At 40.6% G+C, this 16685-nt stretch overlaps 1 protein-coding gene across 1 annotated transcript in view; it reads left to right on the forward strand.

Moving 5' to 3' along the window:
* Nucleotides 1-15002, forward strand: part of afg2a (AAA ATPase AFG2A) — a 110207-nt gene extending 95205 nt beyond the window's left edge. The window contains exon 17 of the mRNA XM_085416748.1: nt 14550-15002. Within this exon, the coding sequence (XP_085272874.1) occupies nt 14550-14729 (180 nt within the window). The 3' untranslated portion in view covers nt 14730-15002. The remainder of the gene's footprint in view (nt 1-14549) is intronic.
* Nucleotides 15003-16685: the final 1683 nt, after the last annotated feature.

The following is a 16685-nucleotide window of genomic DNA, read 5'->3' on the forward strand; positions in this document are numbered from 1 at the left end:
GTCTACTGGTCGTATAGAGGTGTCATCATGGCGCTTTGGTTACGGCTGAATGCTAGTCCAAAATGGTTCACTCTTCAGCAGCACTGGCCTTGCAAAGTTCAGTTTCATTCAAAAGAATGGATGACATGCTGAGACATTTTCTATCAGTAAAATGTAATTCGTTAAATAAATGTTGGTGTTGATGGGGTTTATTTAACTAAAAGGGGGAAAAAACCACATGTTTAAGTATCCAGTATGTTTCAGACTGGTGAACTCTTGTATATGTTCACCCCAGATTTATCCATCTGGTTCAGAGTTCACAGGTCACCTGATTGTTGTCCAATTTCTTCAGTCATTAAGCCACTAAAACTGGAATTTTATAGTGAATATTTTACTATATATATTATCGTATCAAATATGGTTCACATAGAACTTGAAATAATGCACAAATGGATGAATTCAGTACAATTCAGTCCTCAGGGATGGCAGTATGACGACTTGAAGCTTTGACTTTAATTACATTCTTGGGATTTCAAACTTGTCTGAGAGGAGGAGGAGGCAGGATCTCGAGAGGAGGAGGTGTGGAGGTCACTCAAGAGGTCACAGTAGTTGTCTGCTCAGCCGTAGAAGCTTGTTAAAATCACCTGTCTTCCTACCTGCCTGGAGTGACATCTGGTTTCACAAGCCTCAGCTTCCCACTAAACTTTCCACCCTCAACACCCCTCAACACACTTTTAACTCACACTCATCCTAGAAAATTGCTTCTGGCTTTCCCTCCTCACCTCTGCCATCGCTCCTCCAAACAGAAGCAGCATTTGATACTGTAATCGGAGTGTTGTCGTGAAGGAGAAGAAGGGCTTAACTTGCTTCTGAAAAACAGTGTGATGCTATTTTTTTTTTCCTTTTCTGATCAAGTCCTGACAGGAAAAGACCCCGGGGATTTATTGCACCCTGTCAGATGTACCAAGTCAGTTCCAGGCCTTGTTTGTACCTTAATTTAAAAGAAGAAGAAAAAGAAGCCATATCAAATTTCACAGCTGTTTTTCGTGTTCCTTTAATGTTCGTTCCAGAATGAGTGTTTGCCATCAGGGCAAAAGTTGTTTTGTTTTTCTTTCTTTGCATTTGTTTAAAAACAGTAAAAATTTCAGGTTTTTTTCTTGTTTTTTTGTTTTATGATTTTTTCCCCCGATCAACCACTTAACGCTGACATATGAATCATTCAAGCATTTAAAAAGCTGTCTGTAGAACATGGTGGAGTCTCTGTCATGGTTTGCGGTTTCGGACAGTGGTGTTGGAGAGATTGCCAGAATTGATGGATTTATCATATTTTCCGCACTATAGGGCGCACTTAAAATCCTTTAATTTTCCCAAAAATCGACAGTGCGGCTTATAATCCGGTGCACCTTATGTATGAATTCTGGTTGTGCTTACTGACCTCGAAATGATGAAAAAATCTGTCAAAAAATGTTTTATTACAACTTTGGTAAGCTACGAAGCTGCACCGCTTGATGGATTGTCGTAGCATTATGGCCACCATAGTCAGGAGCCTCGCGGAGTGATCTGGGTCCAAAACTCCGTCTGGTTCAGGTCCCAAAGTCAAACAAACACTGCAGCATCACTGAGAGGAAGTTAGCTAGCTGGTTTCCACCTAAACATGATATACCTATCACTTCCAACATAAATGAAAACAGAAAACTAAACAGCTGACTTTTGTAGGGTTACCGAAGTTCCACTAGCTGGTATATGTTTGCTACTTGATTGTAACATAAACACAGTGAAGCTGGAGGATGAATGCTAATTTTTTTTTTCACTCAATAAAAGTTAATGTGAGGGCTCCCGATGGTTAGGGACAAATGCAGTCATATGGCAGGATGCTGTAAACAGACCAAACTTCAGTCAGGAGAACAACTGAGATAATCCATCCACAATACGAGGTTAGTCATTAATATACTGCAACAACGCAGGAATAGAGCAGCTGCGAGAGAATGCAGCGTTAATAAATCAATGGTACGGAAGTGCAGGAAGCAAGAAGAACGAGTTCAGTAAAGATTGACTTATCTGACGGTTTTGTTTCGCTTAATGCGCCTTATAATCCGGTGCGCCTTATGTATGAAAACAGACATGTTCATTGACAGTGTGCCTATAATCCGGTACCTTATGGTCCGAAAAATATGGTACACAGAAAAGTACTTTCAGCTTTTGATCCACCATGCAAAACCATTAGGCATCTGAATGGCAATAACTTTTTTTCAGCATGACTATGATCCCAAACAGATGGACAATGCAGTAAAACTTGGACAGAAAACTAAAAAAAACAATCAAACGCTATAATTTATCGATTGGCCCCAGAGCCTGGACCTCAGCATTATAAAAGTAGCGTGGGGTCTGAAAGGCATTCAAAGCTCTGAATGTTCTTTATTAAATCAACATTTTCTCCTCCGTCTTTTAGGAAGATGTCATATTAGTCTTGATGTGTAAGTGGTATTTAGGGTAACACCTAACATAACCCCACAGGAACTTTTTTCAGTTATAGGTATGTTTCCCCAGCCTGTTTCCTCGGTAGAAATGACAATCTAGCTAATCATGGCTTGGAAGGAGGGGATAAGGGGATTCAGTGTTTTGCACAGCTAGTTGTAGGAATAAGCTGGTTTTAACTGCTTCTGCTAAAAAAAACAAATTGCATAAATGTGTCTGATACATGACTTGAGTGAATGATTGATTAGGGCTAAGTAACCCTCACCTTAACTGAAAATGGATAACACAATGAACTCTTGAACTATTGTGATTACCAGACGAGAAAAACGGGTTCCATGACAGAGCTTTGGCTCCCTGAAGCTTCAGTGCAGATTGTCACTGTTTTGCATCGTCAGACAAGTGAAGGCAGAAAGGGCCACGGACCTAAAACATGAGCAGCCTTTGACTAAATTTATTTGAAAATACATGTTTTTTTTTGCTAATAACCGAGCAAATAGGAAATTTCAGTTTGCTTTTAGGGCTTCTTTCCTTGGAAAAATCCACAGATGCTCAGTATTGAAGTTTTTCTCTCTCCAACGTGTTTTGAATAAACAGGAAATGAACTGAGTCATTAAAAGGAGTAATGACAGTCCCTGAGTGCGCAGCTCGTACTCTATTAACATTGGATGTCACAGACCTCCCCGTGGTGCTTGATTGAAAAGTGACCTCCGTGAAGTGGAATATAAAAACACCGCAGTAATGAGCATTTGGCAGATGTTGACAAGTTGCTGAGAAAAAGCTAAATATCAAGACTTCTCAGCATGATCACAGTAAGGACACAGCTCAAAGTATTTAGATGCAGATCACGTAGAGGTGGCAACAAGTGATAGGCAGCACCAACCCTGCTGGGTGCCCTCCTGCTGATCTCACAGCCCTGTAACATTCATGTCCAAAAAAGGGGGTGTGTTGGGGGACGGTTGTTCAGGCATTTTAATAAAACTTCAAGCTGCAGCGCTCAGCCGTATCAGAATATCTTTGTGTTCAGCCACAGATGCCTTTGACCGGCTGCGACCTCCATAGCGGTGGGTCTTTTCGCTCCAACAGGGGGAGAGCTGTTTGGTCCAAGCCCAGGTGTCTGGGACGCTTGGCTGACATCCATTCAAACTCACTGGCGCAATTGTTTTCTTAATGTTTTTTTTTCTTCTTCCACACTGGCAAGAGCAAGTCTGTTCCAATGCGGGACATACAAATAAGGCAGATCAACGGCAGCCTGCAAAGCTTAATACTCCCCTTTACAAGATAGCTAAGCACATTTGCACACCCCAGTCAACTGAGTCAGAGTGTATTATGATGTAGTTTGATGAAGCAGTGATTTGTTTTTTCTGTAATATATAAAAGTAGTTTTGATTTTTTTAAATTATTCATTAAAAATAGAAACCTGAGCAGGCGAGCAGTATCTGCAGTAGCTGCAATGCGACTATTAAAAGCAAAAAAAAAAAAAATTGATTGTAAGTACAGCCTTGTTGTATTGTGACAGACACACACACGCACACACACATAGTAAAACCACCCTCACAGGAAGACAAATGGTTTCCTCTTAACACCTGTTGTGGTTGTGGCTGTTCCTCCTCTGGCTCTGTGTTGTCTGTCTGATTTATGGCCTGGTATTTGTTGTTGCAAAGATTTTTATCACCAAGGACACAGGCGCAAAAAAAATGCATCAACAAAAACGTGTTGCTGTTTGAATAACAGTGACATTACACAATGTATGAATCAGATATTAGCCATGGAAAAAAAAGAAAAAAGATCTTCAATCATCAAATAAACTTGTCAGCTTTTGTGGAAAGTGCATCTGACTTGGTCTGAAGTTGGCAGGTATTTGCCGAAATATGCTCTAACTTCTTGTCTTGACTGCATTCATGTGTCTGCGTTTTATTTTCTGTGTGACTGACCGACCGCCGCCGACACAGTCACGCTGTCACTCAGACGCAGTCTTTGTTGATATGGAAAGCGCTTAACAAATGCTGCGAGGAAAAAGCCATTCACACCCCTGCAATTCCATGACTGTGAAACACCTCACTTCACTTCCTTCCCAGCAAGCCTGTTACCTCTTGACATTGTGAACATGTTGTTTTTAGAAAGGTTAAAAAAGAAAACATTTCCCTCGCTGCTACTGCCAGCCAGCTTCTGTGGCCTGCAAAAGGCCAGATGTCACAGCGAGAGAAATGGCTCCAATTGGCCCCTGATTTTACATTTTATATATAAAGCCTTCACTGTGGTTTATGTCTGAGTACATGGTGAGCACCAATTGAATTTTTCTGGGAAATATAAGCCCTTAAGCGTACCCAACATGCTGTTTCCCTTGGCTAGGAAAGAAGACAGAACGTGGGTAGCAAAAGCCAAAAAAGAAAGAAACTGAGCAAGAGAGTAGGAACATAGAAAGGGACAGAGAGGAGACACGTGAAGAGGAAGATGGTAAATTGTGGAGAAACAGAAGAGAGGAGAGGGGTGCACTTACCTACCTGAAAGTAGCTAATAAAACTAGAGGAGGACGCCAAAAAGGAAATGGACAGTGACAAGAACACACCATTAATTCAGTTTCAATTCCTGGAGACTCTCTTTCTTTGGAGTCCAGTTGTCTGGCAAATTATCAGGACCAAGAAATAATCTGCCTCTTAACCCTGTGTAAAACAGGTATTTGTCATTTTTACAGTGGTGGGTAGATTTTGTTGCCTTTGGACACAGCCAGGCTAGCGGTTTCTCCCACTATGCTAGACTAAATTAGCCGGCTGCTCACGGTAACTTCATATTTAGTATATGAACATGAGACAGGATATTATGCTTCTCAGGTAACTCTCCCTTATAGAGCCTATTTAGTCTGTCCCTTAATTAAAAACTAGATTTATTGGAAATTAAATAATTGCAGTCTAACTTATTTTAATGATTTGCAAATTTAGTTATATTAAATAGCACATTCAGAAGCCTTAAAATTTAGAACTTGTATATAATGTATGTGTATAGTGTTGTAATACCACTAATAAGATAAGATAAGATAACCTTTATTAGTCCCACATGTGGAAAATTTGTATATTATAACAAATTATTATAACATGAACATTCACTGTGTATATGCAGGTAGTATGCATCTCGTGAAAGATGAAGCAAACAGGAAAGACAAATGTTCATATGACACATCTGGAGTTTCACCTGCCTTGGCATTACAAAATGCATACACACCACACATGCACACGCACACATGCACAGACGTACCCAATCACAGCTGTCTCCAGGTCACTTCACTGTGGGCGTGTTTGGTAAATATGCCATCCTTGCCTTCCCAAGTCCACAGAGAATGCGAAGCTTTCATTCATCTGATTAAGGGGTGAGGACAAATGTGCCCTTAAAGGCGAGGCCCAGCAATGCTACCCTACACACACACACACACACACACACACACGTACAACACCTTAACAGGGTGTAGCCCCAACACAGGTGCTATCCCACATGGGTCGTTCCAAAACATAGAGTGGACAATGGCTTAATATGATAACACTGAAACGCCTGAGCTGCAAGTTATTTGGTATTTGTAGGAGGTTTCTTAATATTATCAGTGAGTCATCTAACAGAGGAAAAACCACCACTTTCATTACAAACATTTCCTACGTGTTCAGAAAATGTTTCTTTATTTGCATAGTGAATACAGAGTGACTATTAGAGCTTTCACTCTATCTGATTTTCACTATATGATAACAAGCAGAGGTAGCGGGACTAATCTGTAATCTGTACAAAAGAGCAAGAAAAAAAATATCTCATTTGTCATATAAATAATAACATAATATCAGTTTGAGTACTGGTATATATTTAATCCTTCTTTAATTTCAAGGCTATGTTACAGGCTGTGTTATATACACTACAGCAATCAACAATTTATAAAAAGAAGGAAAGAAAGGCATGTTGCAACTACTTTTCCCCACTGATCTGTTCAATTTATTTGCTCTACTTTTATTTACACTACATTACTTTCTCTTTAATGGTCATAACCTGTCACCGTGGCGGTTAGTTGGCTTACACTTACAGGTCCAAGGAGTATAAGCTATAACGTAAAGTTCAATACTGGGGAGAAGTCTGACCATGTCAGAAATCAGACATTTAGAATTGTCTTGACTGGCTACACAGGAACAGGGAGTGAAATGAAGGCAGTGATGCAATAAAATCAAATCAAATATATGCAATAAAATACAACTTTTAAAAAATGAATTAAGCACACACTTTGCAGACTTTCTCTAGAGGGAAACAATGATGGCTCTACATTTGAAAAGTGCCACCCAGAGTCTGAAGTACAGTGTCCCACGTTCCACTGTGTCTTCCACACAGTGTGAACATCGTGGCATTATTCAGATTTTAGGCTAAAAATGTTAATACTTTACAAACACCAATATTTTAAAGCATAAAATTGGAGTTGATTGCCTGCTGGAATACATATGTAATATCTTCCTTGATGTCTGTTGTCTCAGCCGTAACATATGGCGAGGAAAGCCCGCACGAGTTCAATTTCATCATCGGAGTTTTCTATGGAATCTAAATTCCTCTGCTGAGAGCACAAGCATGTGCACGTTCATCCACAGCTCACACACCTCCGCTCTGTTATTTATGATCATGTGCCATGTTTCCATCCCCCCACCGCCCCCCACCCCCTCCCTTTTCCCCACGTGACTCTCCTCCTTCCATGCTTAACCTCACCTCCCTCTCTTTAACCTCCTCTCTCACTCTCGCCTTGTAATCTTAAATAGGTTTCACATGGAGTTGTGGTCAGGCCTTGTTTCTCTTGGCAGAAGCATGTCACTGCAGACACTTCCTCTTTGCTTCTTTGGAGGATGAAATGTTTTATTTCTGGTTAAGAGTTTGGGCTCTGCACCCCCAACGTCGTTTGATTTATGTATTATTTAATTTCCTCCAAGAAAATTGGATGCAGAAACCCCCCCCCCTTTTTTTTTTCCAGTAAAGGGGTTGGGGATGATACTGTGGTGGGGCTAGGGGTGATTATTTTGAATAAGAGCACCTCTTTGAGCCTAAGTTTAATTTAGTTTTCTTCCTGAGTGAACAAAGTTTTATGAGTTCAGTTAAACTCCAGTTATACATTTTTTTTCTTCCTTTTTTGTTCATATTTAATTATAGATTGGATATATTTTCAAGGTAAGTTACTCCCCACTCCCTTTGTCTTGTGTTACAGCACAAAAATCTGCAGTCAACACTGATATCGCAGGATGTCAACTTGGGCCTAAAAACATCAACATGGGAAATTTTTATGAACAAATGCCGTTATTTTTCTGATATCTTATTGAGCAATTGATTAATGCAGAAAACTAAAGATACATTCATTATAATCACTGCCCCCTATTTGTTTGTATTCACTTAGAAAAAAATATATAAAATGTTGATCAGGTATGACAGCTCTGCATCAGTCCTAATATTAGTCAAACCTATGGATAGGATTGATTATTAAGAATTTGCACTTGTGGCCTATTCTGCATTCTTGTTTTACAGTTATGACCTATAAGTAAGTCATGAAGATAAAAGAATAAGCTGCTTCTTCTAGCTGCAACTTCTGAAGGTTAAATGAGCGTTTAACAGTTTGTTAAGCAAACATGCAAATGTTTGCTCTACGAAACACTATGTAACCAAGAATGTAGGTCTTTGCATGAAGTTAATACCTATATGTATATGTACTGGATACATGTATGTGTATGTGCACATGCATTTCTGTCTAAACATGCATGTGAGGACGCATGTGTAGCTTTTCTTTTTTTGGGGTACGTTTTTCGATATTGACCTCATAAACCTTATCTGTGTGTTGCATATGTGTGCTCACATGCCTGCACAGTGCAGGAAAGTGCAATGTGTTCAGAGAGGGTGTGTGCCCGCGCCTCTCTGCACTGCAGTGTATGTGTGCAGGACTTGTGGAGTGATGGAGGAGAGGTTTTGTGGCAGGCGGGGTGGAGGGGGAGTTGTCGGGGCTCGCTCCTGTAAATGTGGCCGTTTGTGTTTGAGGGAGGGCGGGCGGGTGAGGCAGGAGAGAGGAGGAGGGGGGGGGGGGGGGGGGGGACTGGATGTAGCCCGCTGTAGACACAAGGCGATTGATAGTAAACACACACTCCGGGTCTAGTGGATCTGCTGCCGGTAGCCCGGCTAACAAGCCCTTCATTAAGGCCGTCTGATACACTCACTGAGCGCTTTTGTTGAAGTAGGAAGCGAAAAGTACACCAGACAGATTTGACCTGAGAACGCTGGTATGTGCTGCCAGCAGTCACAAGCTTTTTTCCCCCCTCTCCTCCACCTCGAGAAGGGTTTATTTTTGTCGTGCTGAACAGGTTGTCTCATGGCACGCGCCCCCCTCTTACCCCCACCAGGGAAATACTGCAGAGAAAACTACCGATTTTTTTTTTTTTTTTTGGCTGTGTACGTGTAGAATATATGTCACAGTGTGCTTTGGTGGTTTTGTAGGCGTTTGCATGTTTGGATGTGTATGTGTACAGTGCATTTGTGGTGTGCGCATACTCGAATGTTAAGCATTCAGATTCAAATTTACATCTTTTTATACTTTTTGTACGAGGTTTGTATTCTTCTTTACATTGCACCTGTACAGTGTAGTCACTATACACTGCTCATAGCGCTCCTTAGACACGTAGGTGTCAATAGACATGCAGTCACTTTTTCCACAGTGTCTAAACAGTGTAAGCTTTAACTTTATTTTACCGCTTCAATTTTTCGGTATCGTCCATCTGTGTGCTGTCTCACTTCCAGTTCTTCCATGACCACAGTATGCTTTGATTATTACGATTACTGTTTTCCATCTCCATGGAAATGTTGATATTCAAATAACTTTTTTATTCCACTTATATGCGTTTCCTGCCATGTTCTAGTGCTAAAAAGTGTCGGGTGTGTTTGTTTAACCTGAGCTTTGCCGTGTTCTTATTTATACTCTGTTATTCTTTGCTGTATCTTGTTACCATTTGCCGCTATAACGGCTTAATTTCCTCTCGCAAGTCAATAAAGTTTTGCGTTGTCTTAGAAGGACAACAAGACCTCACATACAGTGCTGGATGTGCCGTAGTATATCACTCCACATACAATATATATATCCAATGTTTTAAAAGTGTGCACTGAAACGGCATGATATAGGGTGTAGTTGTGGCTTGGAATGGAGGTGCAGTACAGTGACCAGTGGGGCATAAAGGCTGCTGTTGTATCCAGGGTTTCATGTTGTGGTACCCTAATGACTGAGCGCACAAGGAGGCCAGAGGTGGCTAGCAGCCTTGAGCAAAAGTAAGCCCTGGAAGTGCCCATCCTCATTTGGTAACCCCATTAAGATGGCTTCACTGGCTAAAATCCTCTGGCTTTATCTGTTACAACGCAAGACTGAATCAAAATTTATTACAATTTCTTCCTGTAGTAATTTTTTCCTATACTCTCTATTTTGAAACATAAAGATATTAACTAATAATAAAGAAACATGTATAAAATATGTAAATGAATAACTAATAAATAGGCTTTTCATTTTCTATCAGCCACAAAGCTCTCACAGCTATAAGAAAAATCTGAATCATTAGCGAAGGAGAGTGGGTGGTTTCACATAAGTTGTCTTGCAAATGTACTTACTCCCACTTTTTTCTATTTGTATATGTAAAGTAGAACTGTTGTGCTTTCCCTTATAGTTAGTCATGGATCCTCATATTCAGCATGGCCAACATGAATAATGAAAAATAATTCTACTAGAGACCAAAAATGAAAAAATATAGAGAGAGCTAGAAATGAGCATTATAGGCCACCTTTCAGTACTGTGGACAATAGTGTTCATCTTTCTTACATTTTTAAGTGCAGTATGTCATTTTTGAACTTTTAGTAAGAAAAACAAACTATGTGTTTATTTCTGCTCTTTCAAGAATAATTTTTCCAGTCTGCAGATATGTGCCCCCTCTAAGATGATGTTTGTAATAAATTTCTGAGTGTAAGTTTTGAACATTCTTCACGTTCCACATTAAATCAAACTTTAAGTGTTTTTGACCAAGAATCACATTTTGACTTTCTTTCTTTCTTTGAAGATGTAAATGTTCAATTAAAGATCAAAAGAAGATCTAAATTACTTTTCCTGTCAGCATCAGATGACCGACAGGCCTGTGGAAGTAAATGTGCCTGCCAGCCTCCACAAAGCATGTCATTATGGGAGCCTGACCCTCTCTGTCTCGCTACTCTCATCACTGAATTTGCCATGCAATTTACAGTAGTTCTGAGAAATCACGATAAATTCTCTCATCTTTTCAGTAAACCTACTATAAGTCCTTGCATACATTGTAGTGTTGAGAAATAAATGTTTGTAGGTTGAAGCATGTGACCTTTGGGTTTTTAAAGAGGTCTTAGAACCACGAGAGGAAACTTGTCATTAGAGGAATATGTGGAAACAAGGATGTGGCAGGAGCTGCAATTGACTATCACTTTTCCAGCGACCCATGTTAAAGCTCTACAGTCAAAGAGCCACAGCTGACATTTTATTAAGGCGGAATGACTGTTTTAAGGATTCGGCACATTTTCGATGGTGGCGACACGGATACAGATGGGATTTCAAGCATAGGTTTTCCAGCTTGGCTAAAGTCTAACGTGTCCACCTTCAATTATACTAATTTGTTTTTTTTACATTTTATTTTTATTGTCCATTTTTCCATGTTCTTTCATCCTTACTCCGTTTTGTGCAAATTTAATTTCCTCTTGTTTGTGCATAGCAGCCTAACACTCTTGAACAGATTCATAAAGCTTGGTTTCAAAACGGCTTTCACGTAGGTAACGTGTCTGGTACTTTCCTTGACCCTGGTTGGTGGGGCTGGATGTAGGAATACAAATGGACAGCATATTTTGCTCAGATGTTAAACACTCGCTATTACCCTACCCTGCAGGCACCTACATAGTAAGTTCATGTGATACCAGATTAGCCTCTTGCAAGAACAGTGAAAGTAATTCTCTGGAAAATTCAGGAAATGTTTACCACCAGAAGAGTCATTTTTGAGTAATTTGTGCTCCAGGAAATCTGTAGGGAGCTGCTAATGAATGTGACTACAAAGTATAGATTAGTCTATCAACATTATTAATATGTGTGATTTAAAATCTTTTACCCGATGTGACTGTTCTGCAGTGGGCTATGTGAGTATTTGATATTTAACTGGTTATTTTTATTGCATTATTGCTCTGTTTTTGTTACATTTAATACATTCTGACTGTCTTTGGCAGTACAAATGAATCTAACTGAAAGTAGCTTACTTTGATAATAAAGTTTCACTTTAATTGTGACTAGAGTCAAGCCACTGATCAAGCCTTGCTGCTGAAAACGAGCAAATCTTTAAAAATAACCGTTGTTCATTTTTGTATTCATGATCAGTTTTTGGCAAACTCAGAGGGAGCCAATAAAGAATGAGGAAAAAGAGCCACTTGTAGCTCAAGAGTTGCTGGTTCCTGTCCTAAATTGCCAGATCTGAAAAACAGGCCAACTTTGGCGAATGTCCTGAGTTGATTCTTCTTCAATTGCCAATAATTCATGTACGAATACATGAATATAGATGGATACTGTCTACTATGGTCTTCGTTACAGTACACTTTTCTGCTGCCTTTAACCTGAACCCAGCAGGCAGATGAAGGACCTTACTGTACAAATTGTTACTTTACACAGTTTTTGCTTCGTCATCAAACCTCTTTGACTCAGACTTTTTGGGTCATTTTGAGTCAGCAAGTTTTACCACGTCTTCAAACTGAGAGGTCCTTGATGATTACTTTTTTTTTTTCTCGCTTGCTTTGCCTTTATGACTGGCGACACGCCACCACCATGAAGACATCACCAGAGAGCAGCCACTGCAATGCATCAGCTTAGTCCTTTCCATATATTTAAGTGATTGCTGACATTATTTATGAAGGGAATGAAAAATAAAGTCTGCATTGCAATAACATTAAAAAAGAGAGATCTATAATTTATTTGGCCTGCCACAAGTCAGCACTCTTCGCCACCAAACCCCCTACGCACATCTCATTTCTGTGCATTTGCAGATTTCGCCTCCCTCCTCTTTTCCCTCTCAGTAGCACAGGGGGCCCATCTTTAGGGGGTGGTAGGTTGCTTTTTGGGGGTGTTTAGGGGTATCAAGGTAGTCCTGGAGGGGAGTCGGCACAGGACTTTTGGCTCCGGCCTGGAAATGCCTTCACGTTTACAAACAAACTGGCTCTTTCGCTCACCCTGTTTGCCTTTGTGGCTTTAATTTTTTTTCAAGGCCTGTACAGGCAAACACACAGCAGGAAACACTGGCTTGTTGATCGCCTTCACAGAACAGCTCATAAACCCAGCCAGTATGAATGTAAGGGGCCTGTGTGTGTGCGCACGCGCGTGCATGTATCGGTTGTGTACTTCAGAGGAGCGATATTTCCTCCTCCCCCTTCTTCTTCTTCTTCTTCTTCTTTTTTTTCCTAATCAACCTAAGGAGTGTTATGGAAGTAAACAAGCAAATAATTATTAAGCATTGAATCATGCGATTGAGGAAGAGGAAAGCTAACATGTCCTTAAAGTCAAGTTTCACTGTAAATAAGAAATTACAGTTTGATTGTCCAGCCATGTTTGTCTGTTCCTGTTTATGGATGTTGCTTAGAAACAATACTAAATCACATTGTTCAACATGTGGCATCTTCTCACACTCTCTCTTTTGCCCTCTTCCCTGCTCGCTCGCTCAGCCGCTGTGCGTTTGTAAACATGCAACTGGGATACATGGCCTCATTGTTTTGCATCATTATTACTGACAGGCCTAAACGACTTGAATGATGGGAAGCCCTCATACAAAATTAACCCAGCCCCGTGTGTTTACTCTGCCTAAATCATGTTGCTCATTGGGTTGAAACAGAATGTGGGGGGAAATGGGCCTCACATCCTGACATCTGCAAAGCACCTGTCCTGAGCCATGCATGCTAGCAGGGCCAGAGCACATTCAGACAGCTATCTCCCCTCATTTTACTCTCATGCCTTGCAAAACGCCATGACTGTCATTTTGAAAAATGTGTTTCAAAATGTATTTTCTACTAAATATTGAAGCCTACCTTACTAGGATGATGTCCTAAATGCATCATGGTGATATCAGCTGATTTAATGTATCCTTATCTTTACATGTAAGTGCATTTTCTCTGTCAGTCGATGCCTTTATCCATTTTTGAGTAATGCTCATTGTTTAAAAAACAAAAAAAGAAAATCAACTTGCATACCACCCAGCATGCATCATACTGTACTTGTAGGGGGGTGGCCAGTCTCTTCCCTGGACACATGCCTTGTTTTACCATTCATTATTAGACAGCTCTCCAGGATCACATGACTACCTGTCCCACTAACCTCCCACCAGACCTTATCAGTGGTTGTACAGCAATAGTTTCCTGCGAGGCTTTTCTAGTTGGAGGGAGTTGTGTAAGCTACACTGGCTGAGAACAAAGCTATGCTTCAACAAAAGGGAGGAGGCTGGCACTGCTGGGAAAGGTGCCTGGCCTTCATCAGCCATCGCCACCAATTCGGAAGTGAGTCACTCCTCTGGCGTGTGCAGAATCTCTCTCAAAGGTCACCTGCGCTGACTGCAGCACTCCTCCATGCCATTGCATAATTCCATCAGTACTGTAGCAACAAGGCTGCAGGAGAATGCCTGTATTTATATTTTAGACATGGCAGATCAGAAAAGTTGGACAAGCACTGAGAAGGAAAACTACACCAGGGAACTGCAGTGAAGCACATTTTATGAAATTAACTCACCATGGTTCATTGTTGTTTTGCAAATTAACTCTAAACTTGAAACAAAAAACAGTGTGTTCATCTTGTTTTTGTTCAAACTCTTCTTAAACACTCTCTCAGATTCTTCTTTTATATGTCATAAAAGATATGAGGTATGATTTTCTTACTAAATTACTGCTCTGTTACTGAAGCACATCAACCTACATGACTAGTCTATCATGACATCGATCAGCATCTAAATGTGCCCCCTCATATGATTCAGTAGTGCTCAGTGGATGGAGTGCTTTGCCTGACTGCTGACTGTAACTGTGTCTGTTTCCTGTCCCAGATAACTGCAGTATGTAGAGAGGCTGCCCTCCTGGCCCTGCAAGAGGACATCAAAGCTCGGCACATCGAAGCCAGACACTTTGAAAGTGCCCTGAACACTGTGAAGCCCCGAATCCCTGACTCTGTCATCCAGTCGTATATCAGCTATCAGCAGCAACACAGTGGCCTGTGTTTCTTCTGACCACACAGCTATGGAAAAAGTCAAAATTAGGATTTTCTTCTTTTTATTAGTTTGGAGTTGTGTATATGTGTTAACTGTACCAGTCTGCTTCATTACACAGTGTTAAATGTTTTCAAACCACAACGTTAGGCCAAAGAATCTCATCAGTTGTAAATCGCTGACTTTAAAATAAGACTCTGTTTTTATTGCAGCATTGACACTATTGCTTTATTTTTTGACTTTGAAGGATATGGTGTGCTGTCATGTTTGATCAAATAAAAATGATAATGTATTCATACTGTCATCGATCCACTTATTGTCTTTGGTTGCCTTATTTTAATCCCATATAACAGTGGTGAGCCAGTGTGGTAGTTTGCACTGTTAAAGACATCCAGCCGTGAATTTACAGCAGTATCAGCGTGCTGAGAAAACCCGTAAACTAACACGTCCCAAATCACGTTAAAGCAGTGCAGTCTTATAGATCTGATTGGATTTAAATACCTCCTATGCTCTGGTTTGTTGTAGCTTAACATTCACCTATAAATCTGCCCGTCCTACATGTTTCCAGTTCCACTTTGTGTAATTTATGAGTTGTGGCTCTTCTGGATTTTGAATAACTCCTCCAGTCAAATCACAGGTTTTTCTGCGTTTTCAGGACATGTTGGGTAAAGCTGCAATAAAATCTAAATTGGTAAAAACGTTGTCTAACTGATTATACAGTTGGTGGGCAGTGTGAGCCCTCTAATCAGAATATTCCACAGGCACATGGACATCTATGGAATTAAATAGCAGCATTAGACAAGGACCCCTGATGGTTCCTAAACCCCGAGTTTGGTGAACCGCTGCTCCGCATCCACGGGGAGAAAAAACAGCCGGGCTGGTATATTCATCACATCTACCCATGGAAAATCAACTAATTGCTGTAATCGTGAGATTTCCGTCCGCACTTCAGACCACTGAGAGCAGGGATCCAGGCGGCCATCTGTCGGTCTACCAGGGCTTTCTTTATCATCAAGAAGCTACATTTTTACATCGGGCCTGAAAAAAACAAACAACCTCTAAGTTATTATTGCACCGCGGAGTCACTTTTACACTCCGCAGGTCTTTTTGTTCGATTCTTTTTTTAAACATTTGCTGACCCGAAATGGCACTGGGGGTCATTCATCTATTGATTTTTCCATTTGAATAGGATAAATTGACTTTGTATTGAACTTCCTTTTCTCATGGATCCGGATGTAGCGCATCCGCGACACCAATCAAACCAGACAGTCAGGAACAGAGAAGAGGGGGGTGGCAGGAGTGAGGAGGGGAGCCTTTCCCCCCTGGCTGCAGGGCAGCTTTTTTTCTTAAGGTGGTCTGAAGCTACAGCGCACACTGCCCCGCAAATCCCCACCCCACCGCTGCCCAAACAGAAATCAACACAGAACTCCTCTGATAGTGATTTCATATCAGAGAATCGTACAAACTGAACATTCATTGCCACACGTTGTGTTTCCTCTGATGACACGAGTTAGTGCGTAATGGGAACATTCCACAGAGGACAGAGGACATCCTGTTGATGCTTCCTCTGTGAGTTGTCTGTACAATGACACAGCTGTGTGGGCAGAAACTGGTTGGGCTCGAGTCTGTATTTAATTCACAGAGACTAATGAGTTAGATGTGTATGGATCCCTATTTCACAGCAGTGAACAGGTAGCTACAGAGCACAGACACGATGAAACTGCAGTTTAGGAGCTACTTTACTCAATATATGATTCTTTCTTATTTCTATAACAAACTTTTCTCTATTCGTATGAGGTTCCTTGACATGGCAAGATTTAACCTAATATAACCATATTTATTAAACTTATATTTCTCATCCAAACCCTATAATAATTACCTTTGATGTTGTTGTCGTTAATCTTACTCATATTTTCCTCTAAAATCCTATAAAAATATTTTTTGTGCCCAGTACAAATATATCAAATGCCCCTTTTG

The sequence above is a fragment of the Rhamphochromis longiceps genome, linkage group LG2, assembly GCF_057381845.1.
Source record: "Rhamphochromis longiceps isolate RC_006_pf linkage group LG2, R_longiceps_female_GT1.1, whole genome shotgun sequence".
Classification (NCBI taxonomy): domain Eukaryota; kingdom Metazoa; phylum Chordata; class Actinopteri; order Cichliformes; family Cichlidae; genus Rhamphochromis; species Rhamphochromis longiceps.